This window comes from Balaenoptera musculus, chromosome 8 (genome assembly GCF_009873245.2).
Source record: "Balaenoptera musculus isolate JJ_BM4_2016_0621 chromosome 8, mBalMus1.pri.v3, whole genome shotgun sequence".
Lineage (NCBI taxonomy): Eukaryota > Metazoa > Chordata > Mammalia > Artiodactyla > Balaenopteridae > Balaenoptera > Balaenoptera musculus.
In genome coordinates this window covers 97,758,485-97,784,550 of record NC_045792.1, presented here as the reverse complement: position 1 = coordinate 97,784,550, position 26,066 = coordinate 97,758,485, and the positions used below count along the sequence as shown (strand labels likewise).

At 52.3% G+C, this 26,066-nt stretch overlaps 1 protein-coding gene across 2 annotated transcripts; it reads left to right on the top strand.

Annotated features, from left to right (window-relative positions):
* Positions 1-331: 331 nt before the first annotated feature.
* SLC43A1 (solute carrier family 43 member 1) lies at positions 332-25,889 on the top strand. 2 transcript variants are annotated; one of them, XM_036861782.1, is made up of 15 exons: positions 332-1,377; positions 2,677-2,843; positions 11,120-11,297; positions 11,424-11,479; positions 11,609-11,685; positions 14,236-14,328; positions 15,934-16,067; positions 17,440-17,618; positions 18,918-19,064; positions 19,160-19,195; positions 19,433-19,550; positions 22,069-22,210; positions 22,471-22,544; positions 24,349-24,472; positions 25,567-25,889. In XM_036861782.1, exons 2-15 carry the CDS (start codon positions 2,690-2,692, stop codon positions 25,711-25,713), a joined length of 1,659 nt encoding a protein of 552 aa, XP_036717677.1. In that variant the 5' UTR covers positions 332-1,377; positions 2,677-2,689; the 3' UTR covers positions 25,714-25,889. The 2 variants fall into 2 exon arrangements, with proteins under 2 accessions (XP_036717677.1, XP_036717678.1); XM_036861783.1 differs by lacking the exon at positions 22,471-22,544.
* The last annotated feature ends 177 nt before the right edge of the window (positions 25,890-26,066 follow it).

The following is a 26,066-nucleotide window of genomic DNA, read 5'->3' as shown; positions in this document are numbered from 1 at the left end:
CACTTTCAAAGGCAGACAGACCTGACTTTGCATCCTGCTTCTACCCACCATTTTCCAGCTGCCAGCCTCCGGTCTTCTCCCTCTGTGAAAAGCTCTGAGGTTTAAATGAGCCTGTGATGTTTGGAGGATTTAATGATAATTTTTGTTTGGAAAGTGCCCAGCATATAGTAGCCGCTCGGCAAATGTAAGTCCCTCTCGTGGCTAGGTGGCTCAGCCGTTCAGAGAGCCCCTCCTGTCTGGGGTCTGGAACTTCCTGGGCAGTTGCTCACATGCCCACAGAGCTTTGTGAGTATCACGAATATCACTCTCAACACACTGTAATAAACTCACATCTGTATTTATTTGCCCTTGACCTCATCCCATTAATCCACACCACAGTTCACCCTCTATTTTACAGATGAGGAAACTGAGGTTCTGCGAGGTTGAGAGATTTACCAGGAATCAGTAAGTGGCTGGAAGCATCCCATCACCACATCTTCTAAAATAATAATAGTGACAGTAGTAACAACAACAGTGAACATTTATTATGCTTATTTGTGCCAAGCGCTGTGATGAGCACTTACCTGCCTCATAACCCACAATTCCAGCCCCCACCTCTCCGCAGTACTATTGTAGGTACTGCTGTAAGGTAGGTACTATTGTTATGAGAACTTACAGGAGGAAACCAAGGCTCAGAGAGGTTAAGCAACTTGCTGAAGATAACCCAGGCCAGTTTTCAAGTCCACTCTCAGACCTCGATCTAACTCCACAAAGAAACCCGTGTCATTCTGACTCTCGGAAAACTCTACTCCCAAGTGCACAGTTCAAAACCCCACCCAAGGCTGCCCTGCATCGCGGTCAGTCTGCTCCAGCCGAGTTGTTCTTTGTTTTGACCAAGGATACAGAGGGCGCTGCCCCGATTCGTCTGGGGGGCCGAGGGGGAGGGGAGGAGGAGGGAGTAAGGGTGGACATTTTAGGTGCAGGGGCGCGTGCCGGGGAGAGTATCTGGGGACCAGAGGACGAGTCACGTGCTCGTGAAACTCGACCTAGGGGGAGGGTTAGGGAAGGGAGCCCCCGCCCCTACCTCGGGGTGCAGCCCCGGCCGGTTTTAAGTACAACTGTTCACTCCGTCGATCCACTTCGTCCTAGCCTCATTTCGCGGATTGGTGGCGCCCGCCGGGTTCCCGTTCCCCGACTTCTTCCGATGGGACCGAGGCGGTGAGAACACCAGGCTGTCCGGCAGAATCTCCGAGGCCGCCCAGACCCGGCGCGCAGAGAAGTCCCGAGCGCCGGTGCGGTTCCGAGCTGGGCCCGCCGGACACCGGACGCCGAAATTGTGCACGCGCCGCTCCCCGACCGGCCGGCGGCTACAGGAGGCGCGTTTGCCCCGGATCAGAGGTGAGCAGCGGGTGCGGCTGGGGTCCGGGTCCCGGGCTGCACGTTCTCTGAGAGTCACCCGGCTGGCTCCCACCGACACTTCCAGGCTCCCCAAGAAAAACCCGTTACCTGAGCCCGTGGGTCCCGCCTCTCCAAGCGCGTCCCTCCTTCCGCTTTGGTCTGGCCCCTCTGCGCCCTCTCTTGCTGCACTGCCTCGGTTTAGAGAAACACTCTTGTCGGAGTTCGAACGGACCAGCGGGAACTCCTAAATGCAAAGCCCCATTTCACAGATGAGAGTACTGAGGCCCTCCGGCGATGGCATTCGTGCTTTCCTCCGCTCCCTCGCGCCCTTTCTCTCTTGCCCTTCCTGTCCCTCTCCTCTCTGCTCTTCTCGGTCTCACCGGCCGCTCTCCGCCCCCGCGCCGCCCGCGTCCCGTCTCCTCCCGCGGCGGCGGCCGTGGCCTAGGCGGAGGGGGTGGGGGGGGGGGGGGGGGGGGGGGGGGGTGCTCGGGCTCCTTCTCTCTCCGGTAAACCCACCCTCCCGCCAGCCCCTCCGCCGCCACTGCTCTTATAAAGTCAGCGGCCGCCGGACTTCCTGCGGGTGCCCGAGCCCCCTCCCTGGGCGAGAGAGGGCGGGCTGGTTCCCTGGCGCGCAGCTGGGTGCCCGTGTGAGTGGGTGGCGCCGGGGGCGCTGGAGGGCCTGCCTGGGTCTCCTTCCACGTGGCAGCTGTCGGCTTGGACCGAGAGACTGTAGGGACTTGGGTCGCCTAGTGCGGAAAGGGGGAGGGCTTTCTGAAGCCCGGCCCCAGAGAAGAGGAGTGGTCTTATAGGGGCAACAGGAAGAGGGGAGGGTGTCCTTGAGCTAACATCAGACTTCCCCTTCCTCCCCCTGCTTGCTTCTGGGGGTCCTTCCTGGAGCGGGAGGCCGGATACTGGCCAGCGGTTGCTTCAGAGCGCGCCCTGCCCCTTGCTGACCTTTGGGGACTTGGGGAAGTGCGGGACTGGTCCCCGGGAGCCGGGCTCTGCGTGCCTTGGCCTGGGTGGAAGAGCCCGGCAGCGCGCCAAGAAGCTGTTGCGCACAGACAGGACCTTCCTTGTCTCTGATAGTGACACGGCGGGAGCCCAGCGCCTCGTGCGCCCCTGGCGCTGCCAGTGCGCCCAGAGCCAGCTCGGCGGCACCCGCTGGGAAGCCCAGGGCTCTATGGGGCCTCCATGAAGGCCCCCTTGCGGGCTGGCTCGAGGGGTCTCGGGAGCCACCATGATACAGGATGCTCCTCTGGGTCCTCTGGGCCCTTCGCTCAGTGCTCTGCTCCTGGGCAGGCTTGCGACCAGTATGGCCCCCACGCTGGAGGAGGCGTACCGGAGGCGCTGGTGGATGGCGTGCACGGCCGTGCTGGAGAACCTCTTCTTTTCCGCGGTGCTCCTGGGCTGGAGCTCCCTGCTGATCATGCTCAAGAACGAGGGCTTCTATTCCAGCATGTGCTCAGGTATGCCCGAGAGGGGGCCAGTGGGGCTCGGGACGGGCAGCAGAGGGGGAAGGTGGACGCCGGCAAAGGACAGGTGGCCAAGGAGACAGAAAGCCGGGCTTCTCAAGACAGAGCACTCCGCAAGGGACTGGGCAGCCCCACTTCTTGACCTCTTCAAACTTCCTCTAGAGAATGAGCCACTCTACCTCATTCACCGAATCCAGTTTTCACTGAACGCCAGGTGTCCTGCGGGCATCCAGATCCTGGGACTGATCCCTTTGCAGCCTCAGGTCTAGAGCAAGGTGGAGACTCCCAGAAGTGCAGCAGCTACTAGCTGGGTGAGGGATTTCTTACTAGGGCTATTGTAAGGCTGAATGAGGCAAAGGAGAGCCTGCAAGCTGGATTTGATTGTAAAGGGAGGGGCAGGCAGTGTGCTTCTCCTTTTCCAGGCCATTTGAGCCCCCAGCTCTTCAAGTAACCATCTGTACAAAGTTAATCGCCTCATTTCCCCTAGGCCCCAACATGTGGATGGTCCCTGTTTTCCACTTTGGTCACCTTGGCTTTGAATCAGGGGCCCTGGATGCAGGAGTGAGAATTCTAACAATCCTTGGGAGCGGTAACCACATCCCTGCTGTCTTCAGGTGCCTGGAGGCAAGGAGTCGCCCTTCCTGGTGTCTGGGACTTGAGGCTCTCGTGATCTGATAGGTATCTTTCTTTTCTGGGAAGGAGAGAGCTGTGCGGACAAGCTCAGCCTAAGGAGCTCGAGGGATGTGGAGTTTGGCCCTTCCCTCCCCTCCTTATCCTCTTCCTCCAACCTCCTTGCTGTGGAACAGGCTTTGGAAGAAGGCCAGCTTGGGTTAGACTCCCAGCTTCCACCACTTTTAGCAGCTGGCTGACATTGGCGAGTTCCCTAAAACATTGAGCTTCAGTCGCCCGGCCTGCAAAATGGGAAGAAGAGTAATATCTGTGCTGAGAGTGAACAGTGCTTGATCAATGTTAGGGTCATTCCTGGCTTCTCCCAGCTTCTCCCAACTCCTCAACTCCACTCCCTGCAGGCGTCTGCCTTGGCTGTGGGAGAAAACCGTTGCCTTAGCGGGGTGGAGCTGGGGTGCTCTTGATCTCTGGGCAGCACCCACTCTGCTCTAACCCCCCCCTCCCCCCGCCAGCCTTATCTGTAAGGAAGCAGCAGGTGGCACCGAGGATGCGCGTGCATCTCCTGGCCCCGATCACAGGGTGCTGGGGGGCCTGAGGAGGTGGAGATTAGAGTTGGCCGCTGGCCAGGGGAGGCAGGTTGGGTCAGGAGGAGCTGGCTTGGGATGAAACGCTGGGTGTTCCAGGGTGGCTGAGAGAACCAGACAGAGGGGTGGGGGGATCCCTTTGCCCATAGAGGCCAGGAGCCCAGGTGCCCTCTGAGCTGCTTACCCTGGAGGCTGGAGAGGCCTTCCCTTCGCCGCCAGGAGCCCAGGTGCCCTCTGAGCTGCTTACCCTGGAGGCTGGAGAGACCTTCCCTTCGCCGCCTACTGGCCTTGATGCCTGCCGTTGCCCATCCGACGGCTTCTTCCTGCCTTCTCCACCTGTGTTTTTAATCAACTTTATTGAAGATTAATTTACATCACACGTTTTGATGAGGTTTGACAAATTTACACACCTCAGGAACTGTCACCACAATCAATATTTAGAATATTTCCATCATCCCCAAAACTCCCTCCCTTTTGCTGCCCATCCTCCCACCTTTTAAAAAATATGGACAAGAGCTAGATTAAGATATAAGTCACATACGTTACAATGCACCCATTTAAAGTACACCAGTTAATGGTTTTTAGTTTATTCAGAGTTGTGCCACCATTAGCACAACAAATTTTTGGACAGTTTCTCTACCCAAAAAAAGTCACCCTGGACCCACTAGCAGTACCTCTCCCCCCACCTGTTCTTTTACCCTCAAGCACTAGGCAACCAATCATCTACTTTCTGTTACAGGTTTGCCTATGACAAAACTAGATTTGCCTGTTCTGAACATTTCATATAAATGGCATCTTATAATAGGTGATCTTTTGTAACGGGCTTTTTGTCACTTAGCATGATGTTTTCAAGGTTCATTCATGTTGGCAAATGTATCAAGACTTGGTTCCTTTCCAAGTCCTTTGCTACCACATTTTATTTATCCACTCAACAGTTGATAGACATGTGGGTTGTTTCCACTTTTTGGCTATTATGAGTAATGCTCCTATGAACACTCATGTTCAAGTTCTGTGTGGACATATGCTTTCCTTCCATATGGAATTGCTGGGCCATAGGGTAAATCTATGTTTAACATTTTGAGGAACTGCTAGACTGTTTTCCAAAGTGGCTGGGCCATTTTACATTCCCACCAGCAGTGTAGGAGGGTTCCAGTTTCTTCACAGTCTAGACAACACTTGTTATTGTTTATCTTTCTTATTACGGCCCTTCTCGTGGACATAAAGTGTTATATTTTTGTGGCTTTGATTTGCATTTCCCTAGTGGCTAATGATGGTGAGCACCTTTTTCATGTATTTATTGGCCATTGGTATTTCTTCCTTGGAGAAATATCTATTCAGATCCTTTGCCCATTTTTAAATTGGGTTATTTTTATTATTGAGTTGTAAGAGTTCTTTGTATTGTAGATACAAGTCCCTTATCAGATATAGGATTTGCAAAATTTTTCTCCCACCGTGGGTTGTCTTTTCACATTCTTCATGGTGTCCTTTGGAGCACAAAAGTTTTCTTTTTTTTTTGGATTATTTTTTAAAAATTGAAGTATTTACAATGTTGTGTTAGTTTCTGGTGTGCAGCAAAGTGATTCATATATATATATGTACACACACATATATGTACATATTCTTTTTCCATTATGGTTTATTGCAGGATATTGACTATAGTTCCCTGTGCTATACAGTAGGTCCTTGTTGTTTATCTATTTTATCTATAGTAGTTTGTATCTGCTAATCTTAAACTCCTAATTTATCCCTCCCCTCCTTTCCCCTTTGGTAACCGTAAGTTTGTTTTCTAGGTCTGGAGCATAAAAGTTTTTAATATTGATGAAGTCCAAGCTATCTTTTCTTTTGCCGTTTGTGTTTTGGTGTCATGTTTAAGAAACCATTGCCTGATCTAAGGTCACAAAGTTTTATGTCTATGTTTTCTTCTAAGAGTTTTAAGGTTTAAGCTTTTATATTTAAACCTTTGATCCATTTGGAGTTAATTTTTGTATTACCAGGGGTTGAACCTGTGCCCCCTACAATGGAAGCGTGGCATCTTAACCGCTGGACCACCAGGGAAGTCCCAAGTTCATTACTGAGGTGCTCATTAGTGTCGGCTTTGGGGTTCCCTGGCCACACCCTCTGCCTTCTCAGGTTTCTGCTTTCCCTCTTTTGAGGTACACCCTGGGGTAGATGGTTGACCCACCTATTGGGGCATCACAGCTAAAGAGGACTCTTACTCAGAAGTAGGCAGGGGCAATTCAGCTTATCACACACAACTGCATATCCAGCATAAGTGCCAAAATAATAAAACAGTAGTTAAAGTTCATCAAGCATTGACTATTTGCTAGTTAGATCTTTAGTCCTCACAACAAATCTTTTTATAGAAGGGAAAGCTGAAGCTCAGAGACGTTAAGTAATTTCCCCAAGGTCACACAGCTAATAAATAAGGAGCAGAGTTGAGTATTCAGCCCCAGAACCTTTCTTCGAGGCCTTAGGATTAAGAGTTCCCCTGGGAGAGTGCCGTCACAGAGAAGACAAGTAGCCAGAGCCCAGTTCTGCGGGTGTTTTGGTGAATGTGGCTGTGTGGCTGCAGGAAAATGAATGATGGGGCAAGGGTGGGGGATGGTGAGGAAGGGCTCAGAGACCTGGGATCATTTTGTGAGTATTGTGTGTGTGCAGCAGTCCTTAGAGCCCACCTTTTACATGGCTGCAGTCACTATCCCCATTTCACAGATGGGAAAACAGAACCTCTGAGTTTCAGCAGCACAGCTAGTGGAGCCAGAATTTGGACATGAAGAATGCTTAACCATGATCCTCTCTCCCGTGTTTCCTAGACCTAGTCATTTGCAGTTCACCTTTATGATTTTGCCATTTCTGTGTGCCATAGGTACTATTATTTACTTAATACTTCCTTTTAAATCAATCCACTTTTTAAAAAATAAAAAGCCTCATTTTAAAGTGTAATATTCTTGGGACTTCCCTGGCGGTCCAGTGGTTAGGACTCTGCGCTTCCACTGCAGGGGGTGAGGGTTCATTCCCTGGTCGGGGAACTAAGATCCTGAAAGCTGTGCGGCGTGGCCAAAAAATAATTAACTAATTAATTAAATTAAATAAAACTAAAGATCCTGTTTAAAAAAAAATGTGTAATATTCTTGGAACCTTGAGTTTGATGTTACTCAGACACACACACACACATACATCATACGTATATATTTCTAATACCTACATATATGTATATGTGTGTTTGATACACATTCAAATAACTAATAACTATGAAACATCAAAAACCATTACCTGTACAGTTGACCCTTGAACACGGGTTTGAACTGCTTAGGATTTTTTCCAACAGTAAACAGTACAGGACTACACGCTCCGTGGCTGGTTGAATCTGCAGCTGCAGAAACGCAGATACGGAGGGACCCCACAAAGGGAGGGCTGACTAAATTACAGGTGGATTTTCCAAAGCACGGGGGAAGGGTTGAGGCCCCTAACCCCCTGAGGTTCAAGGGTCAACTGTACCTCTAAACCCATCTTGAGTGCACACATGCTGTGCATACCACGCTTTGGGAAACACTATTTTCTCTGGCTTCTAAGCCCTCCTCTATCAGTAACTTACTGCCTATGTTTTCCCTGTTGGACCCCATGCTTCAGTTGTCTATAAAATGGGAGAGGTTAGATGTCAAAGACCTCTCCTGTTGTAACGGACATGGACAGAGGTCTTTGCATGCTGGCTTGGCTTCCCTCTTGGTTCAGAAGTCTGGCTTAATCTACAAAAAGGTACAAATGAACTTATTTACAAAACAAAAATAGAGTCACAGATGTAGAAAACAAACTTATGGTTACCAAGGGGGAAAGGGAGGGGGAGGGATAAATCGGGAAATTTGGATTGACATATACACACTACTATATATAAAATAGATAACTAATAAGGACTAATGCAACATTGTAAATCAACTATACTCCAATAAAAAAATTTTTTTAATGCAAAAAAAAAACAGAAGTAGCAAGAGCTATTGATATTAACTGTTTCTTTCAATTTAGGGGGAGAAAAGGAAATAGACTCTAAAAAAATAAACAAGGGAACAAATATGAAAAAATAAATAAAATTAAAGTAATTAAAAACATTTGTAATAATTTCTCATAACATATTTAATCCAACATATCAAAACATTATTATTTCAACATAATATTAAAACATGATTAATATTAAAAAATAAAATAGGTAACTAATAAGAACCTACTGTATAGCACAGGGAACTCTACTCAATACTCTGTAATGACCTATATGGGAAAAGAATCTCAAAAAGAGTGGATATATGTATATGTATAACTGATTCACTTTGCTGTACAGCAGAAACTGACACAACATTGTAAATCAACTATACTCCAATAAAAATTAATAAAAAATAAAAATAAAAAGTACATTGCAAAAAAAAAAGAAGTCTGGCTTTATCCAACCACTCAGAGTCATCAGGCCTTAGGAACTAGCTCTTACTAGTCAAACTCACAAGAGGCTGATCAATTTAAACCAGAGAAGTGAATGCATTAATTGACCTTGAGTTATTCGCCATACACTAGGCTGGAGTTCGCCACCAGTAGAAGAACACATTTCCTTGCCAGCACTAGCGCAGGCTTTGAAATCTTACTAAGCTGCCCTGTTCAGGACAGAGAGGCCCAGTGGGGTAACGGGGAAGTGTTGGCTTTGGAGAGGGTCTTGAGTTTGGATCTAGGCCTGCCTGTAAGCAGTTGTGTAACTGTGACTTACTTTGCTTCTCCGAGCCTCATGATCTATAAAACGGGGATCATTACACTCACTTTGTGAAGATTAAATGATATACTATATGGAAAAGCGTGGCACAAAGTAGGTATTAATTAGTTGAGAGCTAGTGAGGGAAAGTGTCACTTGATTGTGAAAGACTTAGGAGCAGGGACCGTGTCTAATTCAGGGCCTGCAAACTCAGATGCCAACAGGGGCCAGGCAGTTAATAACAATTGGCTGGTAATGTCCAACATGAGAATACAGTCAGTAATAGTACATCTGGTGACAGAGGGTAACTAGACTTACTGTCGTGATCATTTTGTAATGTATACAAACATCAAATTACTGTGTTGTACACATGAAACTAATATATTGCGTGTCAAATATACTTCAATAGAAAACCTAATAATAATTGGGCCAATCAGGGCAGATATAAGATGGCGAATGTCTGAGAGCTCATGAAGAGGTGAGGACGTGGGTGACTTAGAGAGGGCAAGCCCTGGTGAAAAGGAGTGGTCTCTACTCAGCTCCAGCAATGGCCAGATCTTCTGACTTACTAAAGAGAAGCCAGACTTCTGGATTTTTAGGTGAGAACTCCTGATTTTAAACTGGCACCCAATTAAAATTTGCAAGCCAAGCAAAATATGGGTGGGGTTCATTGCTGGTCACCTGTTTGTAGCCTCTGGTCTAAATTAGCATTGCATTTCTTCCTGCTTTACCCACTGTCCCAACACAGTGCCTGTCGTGCAGTAGATGTCGCTTAAGTGTATGTAGATTGAATGAACAGGTGCAGACAAACCTGGTGGAGAAATGAACAGTGATGATGAAAATCACTAAATTTGGGGGGGGCTAGCCTGAACCCCAGAGGCTGTGTGCTCTAAACCCCTAACCCCTTCTTTCAGGTACCTGAGTACCCCATTGCCCAAGGGGCTCTCTCCTCTGGTTAGCCAGCACTCATGCTTTGAAAAGAATTCATTCTCTTCTTTCCTTACGTCAGCCTTCTGCCGCCTGAATGCCCTTTGGATACCTGAAGTCAGGGGTCACTGTCACCACAGAGGGCAGATACTTCCCCGTCCCAGCATTCAGCACTATCACATCTTCCTGTTTCGTTCTCTTCATAGCACCTGTGACTCTTTATATCAATGTCCATTTGTTTCCTTGTTTATTATCTAACACAAGCCCCATGAGAGCTGAGAGCTTCCTGTCTTATTCACCGTGAGACCCCCGGCACCTAGAGAAGAGGCTCACCACGTCGTGGCTGTCCCAGGGGGCCATCATCTACCCCTTCATCAGCTGTTTCAGGACACCCTCTCTGGGCCAGGACCCTGTGCAAAGCTCTTCGTTCCCCTTCTCCAACTGAATCTCCTAAGGAGCCTGGGTTAGGCGTTCTCTGCTCCTTTTTACAGGCAAGGGGCCTGAGCCTCAAAGAGAGGAAGTTATTTGTCCAAGGTTGCACAGCTAGTAGGGATGGTGGTGGGAATTCAGACCCTGGTCTGTCCACCTTCCAGGTGCACCCTGACTTTGCCCTTGGCAGTGATGCCTAAGTAACAAGTAGGAGGCAGGGGAGCCGCCACCTCGTGACTCACTGAGCATTGGGTGAAGTGAAACCCGCCTCCTTCCCACGCCACCAGCCTTTTTCATTAACTTGACACAACTCCAAGTTGGCCTTTTACCTGGAGGACGCGTCTTCTCGGAGGTGGACTTCCAGAGGAGCACTGGAGGGCAGTGCCTTGGTCCTGATTCTGCGCCTCAGTTTCATTATCTGGAGAGTGGGGATACTTTATTAGCTGACTCCTGGGGCTGTCGTGAGTTAATACAGTGACCGCTGAGAACATGCCTAGAACACAGTTAAATGCTCAACAAATATTAGCTATTATTTTATCAGAACGTCATTTACGGGGTAGCGTCCTCTAAGTTTTAAGGGAATTCTTGTTACATCCTTTGAGCATCACCCACTGATGTTGTCCCAGATTCGAGGGTGCTTCCTATTGGATCCTATTGGGTGGATCCTATTGGGGATCGTCAACCCCCTAAGCTTGGACACTGAGTGAATATTTCAATTCGGTAAATACTTCGATGTCCGTTATTCCATTTGAGCTAGTTGAGGCCTCAGATTGGGTATATGACCCTCCCTGGGTCCGATACTGATTGCTGCCGTTTATTGAGCCCCTTCCCCACCAGAGTAGGTATAATTCCAAAGTCACCTGCTTAGCAGCCAAGCAGAGGCGTGTGACGTGAGTGCGGGACCCCTGATCCCAGGCCTCTCTCCTGTGCCCAGCTGCTCCCGCGGCCACGTGCTGCCTTTCCCTCCCCCTCCTCAGCTGAGAACACCACCAACACCAGCCAGGATGCGCAGCCCCCGTGGCTGAGCTGTAACCAGCAGGAAGAGATGCTCAACCTGGGCTTCACCATCGGCTCCTTCGTGCTCAGTGCCACCACCCTGCCGCTGGGGATCCTCATGGACCGCTTCGGGCCCCGGCCCGTGCGGCTGATTGGCAGGTGAGGTGGCTGGGCTGTGGGGAACTGGAAGGGGCTTTCGGGGGGGCTGCAGGGCAGGACTGGTGCTGCAGGGGGAGGGGAGGCACAGAGTGTTCAGCCCCTCCCCCTTCCCCTGCATCCCCACAGCGCCTGCTTCGCCGCATCGTGCACCCTCATGGCCCTGGCCTCTTGGGACACCAAAGGTGAGATGTCTGGCCTCTCGTGCCCTCACAGGAAAAGAATGGGTGGGATGAAGGTGGATGTTACCCCAGCTCCTGCCTTTAGACTCCCACAGCTCCCCAGTGCCTCATTCATCCCTCTCCCCTTCCCAGTTCTGTCTCCGTTGATATTCCTGGCGCTGTCCCTGAATGGTTTTGGTGGCATCTGCCTAACATTCTCTTCACTCACAGTGAGTATGACAGGTCCCGACTTGGCAGTAGGGCACCCAGGAGTTGAGTGAGGGTGAGGGTGGGAGAAGGGCCTGTGGACGCAGATCAAATGCACGTGTGTGTGTGTGTGTGTGTGTGTGTGTGTGTGTCCCAAGCCCATACATCTGTTGAACTCTGTCCTGGGGCCACAGCACAGAAAGAACTGACAACTGCTTCACCTTTCTGGAACTTACATTCAGGAGTTGGGGGAACAGGCAACCCTAAAAACAAGTAAACTAATAAATGATATCCCTAGTCATAAGTGCTGGAAAGAATAAAACTGGGTAATGCGAAAGTAAGGGCGGTGGGCAGCTTGAGACAGTGGGCGTGTGTGTGTTTGCCACGTTGTGTATATGTGGTGCTGTCCATGGGTAGGTAGATGTATTTGTGAGTGTGTTGGATTGAACCATATGATACTGCCGACACTTGACTGTGCTTGACCTACAGAAAGGGCTTTTTCACCTGGCTTGATCTCTTGCATGTGTGTTTGACGTGTGTTACTCTAAGTGTATATAAGAGTGAGTGTGCAGAAGGGTTAAAGGCTTCAGCTTGTGTGGTGGGAGGAGGGGTTCCTGGCCGGGCCAGCCTCGGGCTGTTTATCTCAGAGGAGGGCCGCCTGACCGCCAAACTGGGTGTTTTTTGGCTGAATGTCACCTCGCCCAGCAACCGCCTTTAATTCCAGCCCAGGACATTTCACAACTTTCTGAGGAAGCGGACCCCTTCATCCCCGCCTCCCTCCGCAGCCCCTTCTCCACGCTGCGCACCTTTGCTCAAGGCCCTAAAGCCTTTCTCTCCCCTGCCCTCCGGGGCCTAACCTTGAATCCTGCCCTGGGGCCTAGGGGGCTCTCCGCCCGCAGCCCGCCCCCTGCTCCGCCACCGTAATCTCCAACCAATGACAGGACCGGGCTCCGGTCCCGCCCCCGGCTCCGGTGCCGCCCCCGGGCCTAGGTGCTCGCCGGCCAGGACAGATCCGAGCCAGCACGGCCAGCGCCCAGGCGGCTCAGCCAGGCCGGCCTAGGCCGTGCTGGGCGGAGACAGCGCTCTCGGACCCTGGCGGCGGGTAGTGAGGGGCGCCAAGGCCCCCGCCGCTCCCCCCGGCCCTAGAGCTTCTCCGTGGCGTCCTTGCAGCCTGCCTCGCACGGACAGGGTGCCAGGGGGTCAGGCCGGCCCCAGCTGTTTTTCCTAGCCGCTTGGAGGTTGATGGGTCAGTTCTCCGTGTTTATTCGCCTTCCTCTCCAGAGCTATTTGAGATCCCCTTCTGGACCCCAGTTCTTCCCTCTGTGGAGAGGGTTTTAGCTTTGTATGGCATCTAAGACGCTTCCAGCGGTGGGATCTGTTGACTGGGGGGAGGAGGGAGAGGTGGGAGCACACAAAGGGCTGTGTGACTTTGCTTTCCCCTCCCCTGAGGGCCTGGCTCAGGCCAGAGAGTAGAACACACAGTCAGTTCGCTACTGGTAGGAATTCTGGGCCTGCCCTGCTGGTCAGAGCCTCATCTTCTGGACACCTGGCCTGGCCCTGTTTCCCCCCTACTCCCACCCTCACCTCCCTAGTCGTCCTGTTACTTGTCCTGGCTCAGTAGAAACCATGGACTGGGGGCCTCTGGGGCCACCGAGAAGGTTAAGGGGCACCATCCTGTTACAGAGCCAGCCATGGTCACAGCCTTGGGTTCTGGGATAGGACTCAGACGGCCAGGACAGGGGAGAAAGTCAGTAACGTGCTCTGTGAGCTCGAGTACGTTCCTTTCCCGCTCCAGGCCTCTGTGTTCTCATCTGTCAGAGTTGCTCTAGATCAGTGTTTCTTTTTTTTTTTTTCTTTAATTCAAACAGAAAGTCACAAAAATTATAATCATCCTCATCAGTTCACTCAGTCCCATGTAATTAATTTTTTTTTATCTTGATCTTTTGTTAGCACTTTTATGAGTTCATCAGTTTTTCATTAGAGTTCTGAAAATGCTTATTGATTCAGTTCAGCAGTACAGTCAGTTACCAGAAACCTGTACTTGTCAGAGTCTTTTCCATGAATTCCTTGAAGATGAAACCCTTTTATAGGAACATATTTGCAAAAGCATCAGAGTACACCCAGAACTGTCTGTAAATGACAAAAGACTTTAAAATGACCACGGTTAAAGATTTGATGAAAGTTCATAATAATGCAATTGACAAGGAAATTTAGTTATTTCTGAGATATACATTTTAAAGTAAGAGATCAGTGTTTCTTATACACCTAACCCATGGGTTATTAAGAGGCGAGTCATGATTAAGGGGTTCCATAAATAAGTAGCTTGGGAAACCATGGGGTTAAACAAAATTTCTCTTTGTGGGCACTTCTTTGTGTGGGAGGGGAGTATAGCCAGGTTTCCGACATTGATTTTGCCTTAGAACTTTTCTGTCGCGACTCTGGGGCTGGTGTTCCTGGAGCTCACGTTGAGGACTACTGGGCTAGAAGCTTCCAAGCTTGCTCGGGCGGAGAAAGGGGAGCCCTGGGCAGGTGTCAGGGTCTCCCTGCTCACTGGCACTTCTCTCCTCTCTCAGCTGCCCAACATGTTTGGGAACCTGCGCTCCACTTTCATGGCCCTCATGATCGGCTCCTATGCCTCTTCTGCCATCACGTACCCGGGAATCAAGGTACGGAGCTGCCTGGGGAGTGGGCAGGTGGTGGTCAGTGAGGTCGCTTGGCCTTTTTGCCTTGACACAAGAACTGGGTGGGGCTGGGTGCATAGTATATCTGGTGACCTACTTCCTGCCAGGCGGAGGTCAGCTCCCACCACGGCAGGGGAAAGCGCTGCGGCATCGTGGGAAGAGCCCAGGTGCTGCTGTGGACCAGTGGGTCTGACTTCTCTGCTGCTCTGTCCAGGCCTTCATCCTCCCTCCTGGGCCAGTGCTTTCTCAGCTGATCTCCCTGCCTCCAAGCTTTTCCCTCTCTAAGCTGTCATTCACGTGACTTCCAGAATGACCTTAGATGGAGGACTAGCTCATCCACCCACTCTGCTTCGCCTACAGAATCAAGCCCAGCCCCTTCACCTGCCTTCAAGGCCCTCGACTCTTTGGCCTCACCCCACCTTTCAGGCCACATCTCCTTCCCCAGCCCTGAAGAGGCTGGATGACTTGGGTCCAAGGTCACCAAGCTAGTCCAGGCCTGGCCAGCTCCTAGACAGCTCAGCCTGGTGGACCTAGAGCCGGAAGGCCTGAGTTCTAGCTCTGGGCAAGTTTGGGGCCTCTTTCCTCCCTCTGATATCAAAGTACCCTTTCAGCTGGGCCGCACCATGCTCCTCAGATTCTGCCTTGGGCAGTTAATTTATTGGTTTAGAAGGCACTTGCTCAGCATCCGTCGCCAGAGGAGGTGGAGAGCACACTGATGGGGGTGACCAACAATTGTTCAGGTAGGAGCAGGCCTGGAGGCTGGGGGTCTCCCTTCCCGTGACTAAGGCAGTGGGATTTGAGGAGCCAGATCTTTGCGGGTGTGGCCCTTTGAAGTTCTGTCCTGCTCCCGGGGAAGAAAGAGCCCCAAAGCCTGAGGCCCAGGAGGAGCAGTTTTCCCAGGCAGCACTGAAGCTTGGAGCCTGAGTGGAGGGCAGACAGCAGCCATCCCAGGCAGAGGGTGGCAGGCAGGACATTTCTGCATGCCTGGCTTCCTCACTAGAGCAGTTGCTACGTCGGCACAGAATCCCAATCAATACAGAACCTGCTTGTCCTGGGGTTGGGAGGCTGTGGGCAGAGTGCTTGCACACGCCCCTCCCCTGTCAGTTGTCACACCTGTGCAAGGTGAGATAAGGCTTCTCAGACTGGGTTTGTCTTTCCCCCAGGGAGGGTGCCCAGAAGGGGCAGAATAAACATGGTTAGGCGCTTTCATTGTCCTCTCTTGTACATAAAATGAAATGACTTTCATGTGAAAACAAACATGTGTATGGAGTCAAACATTGGTGTGTCTTTTTAAGATAATAATTGAGATTTCAAAGACATTTTGAGCTTGTGGTCAGCCCCTTCGGCACCGTGTGCGAACTATTTCACACCTCTTGAGGGGGGCTGGGGTGAGAAAGGAAGAGGATGGTGGGACTTCTAGATCCAACTCTTAACTTCTGGCCTTGGTTTCTTCATCTGCAAATTGGGTACAAGGAATGAGGTAGAAGAGACCTTCTCTAAGGCCTCTGGGGCCTGGGTTCTACCTCCAGCTGGAGGACGCGGGCCTGGGGCTGGGCAGCCTCCTCCATGGCCCACCCCCTCCCCCGACAGCTGATCTATGATGCCGGCGTGTCCTTCATGATCATCATGTTCACCTGGTCAAGCCTGGCCTGCCTCATCTTTCTGAACTGTGCCTTCAACTGGCCGAGTGAAGCCTTTCCCTCGCCGGAGGAAGTCAACTACAAGTGAGTGACCGGGGGGTGTGGGGTGGGAGGGGGACTGCCCCGCTGCAGATCTGGAGGCCGGGGTGTGGTGGTGTGAGGGACAGAAGCAGCTGTGGACTCAGAAACCAAGATTTGCCGATCATCTGAGCTTTCCAAGTTCCGCTTTCTCATCTGAACGGTAGGCCTGATCCCACCCACCTGCAGGTGTTCTGAGTAGGTCAGGCATAAAGCAGGCAGCCAAACCGTGGGGACTGTCTTCTTCTGTCCAGGTTTGGAGGATGGGTTCAGAGTAGGAGGGACCGTTGCGATAGTGCCATGTGCTACGGGGACCCAGAAAGGGGGGATACAGAGGAATGAAATCCCACCCTTTGTGGGGCAACCTGAATGCCAACTTTACCTACCCCCGCCCCCTTCAGTTCCCCAGGGGACTGGGGTGATGCTCCACAACCAGGCACCTAGGGTGCCAGTCAAATAGCTGATGCTGATGGAGCACCTCCTGTGTGCCAGGCACTGTGCTCAGCCCTCATTCTCGATCAGCTCTGTGATGTGGGTTCTGTTACTAACTCCATTCATAACAAAGGCACGGGGAACAAAGTGACTTTCCTAAGGTCATACCACTGAAGAGGGGAGGGGTGAATCTAAGGCTGGAATCAGAACTCCAGAGTCTGAGTTCTTTTTTTTTTTTTTTTTTTAATTTATTGAAGTATAGTTGATTTATAATGCTGTGTTAGTTTCAGGTGTACAGCAAAGTGATTCATATATATATATATATGTATATATTCTTTTTCTTATTATATTCTTATTATATGTATATTATAATATACATTATATTCTTTATTATTTATATAATATACATTATATTTTTTATTATTATATTATATTATAATTATACATTATATTCTTTATTATTTATTATTCATTATATTCTTTATATACATTATATTCTTATTATATGTATATATTCTTTTTCAGATTCTTTTCCCTTATAGGTTATTATAAATATTGAGTAGAGTTCCCCGTATTATACCGTAGGTCCTTGTTGGTTATCGATTTCATATATAGTAGTGTGTATATGTTAATCCCGACCTCCTAATTTATCCCTCCCACTGCCCCCCCCACCCCAGAGTTTGGGTTCTTAATGCTGCCTCCATGGCTACAGCCCAAGTGGAAAATGGCTCATCCATCCCTCACTTAGTGTGTGCTGAGCTGGCCCCTGGGCCGGGCTCTGAGACACACAGACACAAGCCCTGCCCTTGGGAGCTTGTCAGTGGGCATGTCAGTGCTGGTTAAAGGGGGGGCTTGGCACCCCTGGGACGGCACCCCCTAGAGGCAGGCTGTTGAAGGGGGGCTCTGTGTGGCTGGTTCCCACGTGCTGTGGCCTGGCTACTGGCAGGGAGAAGATCAAGCTCAGAGGGCTGGCCCTGGATCACAAGGTGACAGGTGACCGCTTCTACACCTATGTGACCACCGTGGGCCAGCGGCTGAGCCAGAAGGCCCCCAGCCTGGAGGAGGGGACAGACAGCTTCATCTCGTCCCAGGACGTTCGTGACACCTCAGAAAAGTCTGCTGAGAGTGAGTGTCTGGTCGAGGTGCCAGCCTTGGGGGACGGAGAGGATGGGTCCTTGCGCGTAGCGAGCACTTGTGCCCAAGTGCTCATTCTCCCCTCTTCAGTTCTCACAACACCCCCTCACAGAGGTGGGCACACTCCCTGTGTCTAGAATGGGGCCAAATCAAAGCTCAGGGAACTCTGGGAAGGTCAGATTCAGGGGTACTCTGTGAGATTTCTGGGATGAGGGAGGGGCAGCTTGCAGAACGGGGCAGGGTGTCCAGGCCTGTGGGAGGGCTGGTTTCCTCAGGGCTCCCTGCAACCTCCAAGCCTCTTGCATCAGATACCGCAGGTGAGCCAGCCTTCAGTCTGGGTCCTCTGACACCTGGTTGGTTGGCGCCTCCTGCTGGCCACAGGAGGAGCTGCACCTGCCTTCTGCCTGGGCCACTTTGCAAGGTGACACCTCTGTGATTAGTGGAAGGACGACGGGCCTGGGCGTCAGGAGGTGGGGGTTGGAGTCCTGCTTCCCAATTACAGGCCATGTGACTTGGGTAGATCACTTAACCCTGCTGTCACTTTCCCTGTCTCTTAAACTAGCACTAAGAACACCCGCCTCACAGGGAAGTTAGTTGTGAGGACTGAATGAAGACAGGGACGCGGAAGCTCTTTGCAAACTGCAAATGCTGTGAAGTTATGAGTCTGATCCCCACTGCCGATCCTCCCATGGCAGAGTTGTTACAGGCATGAGCTGAGTCTATCCCACCTGCATCCCGCCTTCCAGCCCCATGAGCTCGGGCAAGTCACTGAGCGTTCTGAGCTGCGGTCTCCCCATCTGTAGAATGTGCTGAAGATAGGGTTGTTGTACAATTTGATTACATGGGATAATACCTGTCAAGTGTGCAGCACATAGCAAGTGCTTAATAAATAGTAGCTCGAGTTATTATTACCACACCAAGCCTACGGTACACACCTGGAGGTCACCTGAAAAATGTTCTAGTGGGGGAATTCCCTGGTGGTCCAGTGGTTAGGACTCCACACTTTCACTGCCGAGGGCCCGGGTTCGATTCCTGGCTGGGGAACTAAGGTCCCACAAGCCATGCAGCGTGGCCAAAAAAGAAAAGAAAAGAAAAGAAAATGCTCTAGTGAGATAGTTATAGAGCCGGGCAAGAACTTGGAGGCCAGTAAGGCTGAACTCTCGCTTTTGAAGAAACCGATCCCTCGCTGAAGTCACAGCGTCAGAGCCTCTGCTAGAACTGCATCAGCTGGGACACGCAGAGGCAAATGGAAGATCTAGGGCTCAGGGGCACCTCCTGCTGTCTCCCCAGAGTCTGTGCCCTTGCGCAAGAGCCTCTGCTCCCCCATTTTCCTGTGGAGCCTTCTCACCATGGGCATGACCCAGCTGCGGATCATCTTCTACATGGCCGCTATGAACAAGATGCTGGAGTACATCGTGTCTGGAGGCCAGGAGCATGGTGAGGTGCAGCCGAGCCCACTGGGGGCTGGAGGTGCAGGGGGTCACCCTGGCTGAGCTCCTCTCACCCTGGCTTTCCCCCTCCACCCCCAACAGAGACGGACGACCTGAAACAAAGGGTGACAGAGACAGGTAGGGGGACAAAAGCTCGGGTCCTTGCCCACACCCATCCCGCCACTGCCTGCAGTGGGGGGAGCCTGGACCCACCCTCGTCACCCTGGGCCTTTTGGGGATCTAAGAATTTGGGGGTCAAAGGAAGGTGATTTTGGCATTTTCTCTCCTCTGCTGGACGTGGGTGACAGTGCCCACTAGGCTGCTGGCATCTGTCATGTCAGCTCCTGACCCCACTTCTCTTCCTGCCCTGCCCAGTTGAGTTCTACTCGTCCGTCTTTGGGGCCATGCAGCTGTCGTGCCTTCTCACCTGCCCTCTCATTGGCTACGTCATGGACTGGCGAATCAAGGACTGCGTGGACACCCCCACTGCTAGGTGACCTGCCCGGGGGTGGTGACAGCCTTGTGCTTTCACATCCAGCATCTTACTTCATTCTCCCAGGAGCCCTGGGAGGGAAGGGGTACATCCCCATTTTACAGATGAGGAAACTGACACTAAGAGGGGGCTTGGCTGGCTTGATGATAAGTATAGCTGACATCAAATGCTGACTGTGCACTAGGCACTTGCATTGTCCTCTTTAGTCCTGCACCAGCTCCCTGAGGTAGGTACCTACATTATTATCCTCGTTTCACAGATGAGGAGCTGAGATACAGAAAGGTTAACTAACTTACCCAAGATCACACAGCATTTAGTAGTAGGTTCCAGAACCTTTGTTATAAAGAGTACACTCTAAAGCCTTCTTACGGTTAGAAAGAGATAGAGTTGGTGTATTAGACATCTATTGCTGTATAACAAATCACCCCCAAACTTGGCATCTTTAAACAACAAACATTTATCATCTCATAGTTGCTGAGAGTCAGGAGTCTGGGAATGACTTAGCTGGGTGGTTTTGTCTCAGAGTCTGTCTGAGTCTGTTCAGACTGGTATAACAAAATACCACAGACAGGGTAGCTTATAATCAATGGAAATTTATTTCTCACAGTTCTGGAGGCTGGAAGTCTGAGATCGGGTTGCCAGCATGGTCAGGAGATGGTCCTCTTCTGGGTGGAAGACTTCTCGTTGTGTCTTCACATAGTAGGACCTAGGGAGCTCTGTGGGGCCTCTTTATAAGGGCACAAGTCAATCCCAAAGGCCCTACCTCTACCTCTATTTTTTGTTGTTGTTGTTGTTGTTTTCTTTTGGCCATGCCACGCGGCTTGTGGGATCTTACTTCCCTGACCAGGGATCGAACCCGGGCCCCCTGCAGTGGAAGCTTGGAGTCTTAACCACTGGACCGCCAGGGAATTCCTGGCCCTACCTCTTAATACCATCACATGGGCATTAGGATTTCAACATAAGAATTTGTGGAGGACACAAACATTCAGACCATAGCAGGGTCTCTCATAAGGTTGTGGTCAAGCTGTTGGCCAGGGCCGCAGTCATCTGAAGTACTGACTGGGGTTGGCCAGTCACTTCTAAGCTCACTCGTGTGCCCAATGGAGGAGGTTCGGTTCCTCCCCACCTGGGCCTCTCTATAGTCTGCTCATGACATGGCAGCTGGCTGGCCCCAGAGCAAGACAGCTAAGGGAGGGAGACCAGGACAGAAGCTACAAGGTCTTTCATGACGTCATCTCAGAAGTGACATACACGAGTGAGGTTGTCTTCACGAGTGAGGTTGTCTTCTATAGGCACACAGAGTAACTCTGGAACCTTGTGGAAGGGGACTGTACCAGGGTGTGAATGCAGGATGCGGGGATCATCGGGGCCGTCCTGTGGGCTGGAGACCACCAATGGGTCTTTTTCCGCCCCCCCCCCCCCCATTTTATTTATTTATTTATTTTTGGCTGCGCTGGGTTTTCGTTGCTGCACGCGGGCTTTCTCTAGTTGCGGAGAGCGGGGCTACTCTTCATCATGGTGCGCGGGCTTCTCATTGAGGTGGCTTCTCTTGTTGCGGAGCACGGGCTCTAGGCGCACGGGCTTCAGTAGTTGCAGCACGTGGGCTCAGTAGTTGTGGCTCGTGGGCTCTAGAGCGCAGGCTCAGTAGTTGTGGTGCACGGGCTTAGTTGCTCCACAGCATGTGGAATCCTCCCGGACCAGGGCTTGAACCCGTGTCCCCTGCATTGGAAGGCGGATTCTTAACCACTGCGCCACCAGGGAAGTCCCACACCACTGGGTCTTGCACGAAGGTCTTCTGACTGCTTGTGTTCTTTTTGTGTTGATCCAAACGGTCCTGTTTGTCCTGAGAGGATGGGAGAGGGAGACTAGGAGAGAAGTCATCTAAGGATGTGGCTTCCCTCCCCACCAGTGGTACCCTGGCCCTGGTACCCAGTCTTCCTCCTCTACGCTCTGTTCTGACGGCCATGGTCCATCAGCAGGGCCCTTCTCTCGGACCAGTGGGCGGCCTGTCCTCATCTGTCTCAGCCTGCTGACCTCTCCTTTGGGCCAGCCTCAGAGCCCTTGATTATGCTAGAGGGAGGGGCTTGCTGGGCAGTCAGGGGCCAAGCGGCTGTCCCTAGAGTGTCATCTACTTTTGTCTAGGCTGGTGGGCAGGGACACTTTTGTGGGGGCTTCTGATGAGAGGTGGTGTGAGAGCTTCCCATTCTCCACCTTCCTTCCCATCCTCGATTCTCAGACTTCAGTGTGCTTATGAAATAGGAGCTAGTTTTCCAAATGCAGATTCCAGGGCCCACCGCCCGAGATTCTGATGTCTGGGGCAAGGCCCTGGAACCTGCATTTTAAAGAAAAGCGCCAGATGATGCTGGGGGAGCCACGCTTTGAGAAACGCAGGGCTGGAGGAATGACTTTCTCCCTTTTCTGCTACCCTGAAAGGGGAGGGGCCCGGCTGAGAACCCAGGGGTGGGGAGGGCTGCCGAGGAGGTCGGGGCAGCGGCCGGTGACGGCCTGTTCTCCTCAGGGACGGGGTGGCCACCAAGTCCGTCAGACCACGCTACCGCAAGATCCAAAAGCTCACCAATGCCATCAACGCCTTCACCCTGACCAACCTACTGCTCGTGGGTTTCGGCATCACCTGCCTCATCAACAACTTACACCTCCAGGTACCGACTTCCATCCTCCCCGCTCTGCCTGCCTCGCAGAGTGCCGCCCCAGGCACGGTTCACCCCGGGCAGGTGCCTTCCGGGAAGCAGGGCTCCCGTCCTCTGGGTCTGTTTTCTGGGTTCTCCAGGTAGTGTTTGTAGGAGGTTGGGTTGGCGAGGGGGCAGGCGTGTGCAGCCTCCGTTCCCCTCCTCACCGTGACCGCCCTTCCTCCTGTCTCCACGCTGCTCTTAAGCTCTCCCCGCTCTCTTTTTGGTTTCAGTTTTTGACCTTTGTCCTGCACACCATGGTCCGAGGCTTCTACCACTCGGCCTGCGGAGGCCTCTACGCAGCCGTGTGAGTCAGCTGGGCTCCTGGGCCCCCCTGAGCGCACCCTTCCGCGGCCTGCCTGGACTGCTGCTGCGTCAGGGCCGGCCGGGCTCTGGAGGCTGTCTGGCTCGCTGCCCCCCCCCGGCCCCGCCCCCTAATGACAGGGAGCTCACTGCCTCCAAGGCAGCCCGCCCCACTGCGGGATGACCCCCCCTGTCAGAACGTCTTCCCTTAGGGGCAGCTGAAATCCTTGGTTGCATGACCCTTGGGTCCTATGTCTGCTCTCGGGAACGGGCCCTGGAGTGGCCTCTCTCCCCGTGCCAGCCCTGTCGAAACTTCCAGACAGCAGTCTCGTTTGCCTCCTGACTTTCCTGCTTCATGTCGAGCAACCCCCTACCCTACCCCACCCCCCTGGCCCTGTTCCCTTTTCCCTTTTCCTTCTGGTTTCCACGGCTGAGCGTCTCTCCGGCGTTTGATGGAGTAACTGTCCCGGAGCGCTTATTACTCCATCGTGGGCGTGGCGGGAGATGCTGACCCCACGCCCGCATTCAGACCTCAGAGGGCAGCTCCAGCCAGACCTTGGAGTCGTCCTTGCTTCCACTCGCCCATTCCTCACAGTCCACACCCAGACCACCAGTGAGCCTGCCCACGCCACATGCCACAGGCTCCAAACCCTGCCCTTCCGAGCATCTCCAGCGGTGCCACCGCCTGGCCCGGATTACTGCCGCTGCCTCCTGACCGTCCCTGCGTCCGCCCTTGCTTCCCTCCGTATTTTTAACACAGGAGCTGGAGACACCTGTTAGGACATAAGTCTCTTCACGTCACTCCGCGACTGCCCGTCTTATCTCACGTAGAGAAGGAGCCAAAGGCTTCATTATGGCTTAAAAGGCCCTACAGGGTCTGGCCACCACTCCCGCCAGGGACCTCTTCCTTCGCCTCCCCACCTCGCTCTCCCCCTTTTCCCACACTGCTGCCTCATGCCACAGAAACCCTATGTGTGTTCCCTCCTCAGGGCCCTTGGACTTGCTGTCCCCTCTTCCTGGCACGTGCTTCCTCCAGATAGCCGCAAGGCTCCCAGCCGTCTCACCTTCTCCAGGCCTTTCCCCAGCTGTCCTTGTCTCAGTGGCCTCTGTGGGCCGTCCTGTCTACAGTCGCAACGCCCTAGATACACTCACCCCCCTCCCTCTGCTGAACTTCTCTCCATAGCACTTACCACTTTCTAACACACTGTGCGTTTTTGTTTTTGTTTTGTTTTTTTGGCCACGCCCGGCATGCGGGATCTTAGTTCCCAGATCAGGGATCGAACCCGTGCCCCCTGCAGTTGAAGCACACAGCCCTAACCACTGGACCGCCAGGGAAGTCCCAATGGTGCATTTCTCTTGCTTGTTGTGTGACGACCACCTGCACGCCGCCCCCCAACCCCCCACCCGTCGCCCGAATGCCACCTCCTTGTCTGTTTGGTTCATTGCTGTATCTCCACCCACCTAGAACAGTACCTGGCACATAATAGGAGCTCAATAAATATGTGTTAAAAGAATAAACAAACAGCCCAGCGAGGTTAGTGCTATCCCTGTTTTTAGGGAAGGAAGTGAGGCTCAGAGAGGTTGAGGAACTTGCTGTTATCACACAGACAGTAGGTGTCAGAAACCAGCTCAGTAGACGTGAAGTCACAGCATACACCCTCGAGGCCAGGGCACATGCAGAGAGCCTGAATTCTTAAGCTCTGCCCTGCCTGGCTAACAAAGAGTGATATCTAGGGAGGGACGGGACAAGGGGTGGGGCTGGAAGGACCACGCCCCTCACGGCTCGCCCTCCCTCTTCTCATTGACAGGTACCCGTCCAACCACTTTGGGACACTGACGGGCCTGCAGTCCCTCATCAGTGCTGTGTTCGCCCTGCTCCAGCAGCCGCTTTTCATGGCCATGGTGGGACCCTTGAAAGGAGAGCCCTTCTGGGTGAGAAGTCGGGGGGTGGGGTGGCATGGGGGCAACAGAATCCCCCTTCCTGGGTGCACCCAAGGAGTTGAGGATGGGGGCTCTTGTATGTGATGGAATCCCTCGCTCTTATCTCAGCCAGGAGGCACCTTGGAGGTCTCTAATCAGGGGGTTCCCAAGCTGGCTGGCCATCAGACCCGCCCACAGATTCCCCAGCCTACTGAATCAGCATCTCTTGGCCTGGGCCCAGGAAGCTCCCAGGTGATTTGTACAGTGGCCCAGTCCTGATCCAGTCCAGTTCCACCCGATGCAGGGATCTTCTCTCCGGTGCCCCTAGAAAGGGGCTCCTCCAGACCCTCTTAGTCAAACGCCCGCAGCGATGGGGTGCCGGTCCTGTACAAGGAGGCAGCTGTTGGTCTTGTTGGAAAGGTTTTTCCTTACATCGAACTGACCTCACCTCCCTAAAGCTGATATCTGCCTCGAGGGCCCACCCACTCCCCAAGACCTTCCTGCCAGAATGATGACGAAATGACAGCTGCCATTTCCCAAGTGCTCACCAGGTGCTAAGCGCACCGTGTATTTTGTACTGAACGTTGCCACAGTGGCCCAGAGAAGGAGGTGCGTCGAATTAGGATGACTTGCCCAGAGCCACACCGTGAGTAATGCAGGGTGGGATGTGCGCTGGGTCCGAGCCCACGGGAGGTGGGCTCAGACCCAGGCCTTCTATCCCAGGCTGCACCCCAGTGCCATTAACTGCCTGGGAGCTTCTTCTCACCACTCCCAATGGGATCCCATTGCCAACACCCTCAAAGGTCAAGGTTCCCAGCCCAGGCTACCCAGACGGCACCAGATCATTTGGGCACCAGCATTAGCTGGGGTTCAAACCAGGCTCTGACACTTTATAAGGCTGCCGAACATTCAGTGAGATGCTGGTGGAGAGTGATTGCACACAGCAAGTACTAGCTCTGTCTATCGTTTCTGGCCCAGGACCTGGACTAAAAATGGCGGCCTTCTCCTCCCTGTGGGAGGCTAAGGAGGATCCCTGAGGGTGAAGAGGGTGAACAGGTACCCACTTGACTCTCTTTTCTCTCTCTCTCTCTCTCTTTGCCCTAAAGGTGAATCTGGGCCTCCTGCTGTTCTCACTCCTGGGATTCCTGCTACCTTGCTACCTCTTCTACTATCGCACCCGGCTCCAGAGGGAGTACATCACCCACTGGGAGGGCCCCCTGAAGGTGCTTGGCAGCCCTGAGGTGACTGCCTAGGTCTCTGAGGGGCCTGGGTGACAGGCAGTCAAGGCCTGAGCAGCCAAAGGGAGTGCCTCGTGGCTTTTCTACCTGTAACCTCCGCACAGAGCCAGGCGCCGGGGATTTATAAATACCAGGAGAAGTTCTATTTTTGTAGGGACTTGTTAAAAAGGAAAAAAAAAAAAAAAAAAAAATCCCCAAAGCAGTGCTCCATTGACTGAAGATGTCCCCCGTGCTAGGATTGGACCTTCTTGCTCCTGGGATTGGAGGAGACCGGGGTCCAGCCCTGCCCTTTCTCTGGGCCTGCTGCTGCCTCCTGGGGGCTTGTGGGATCAGTGAACAGGCGACCCCCGAGATCTCAGCTGTGCAGT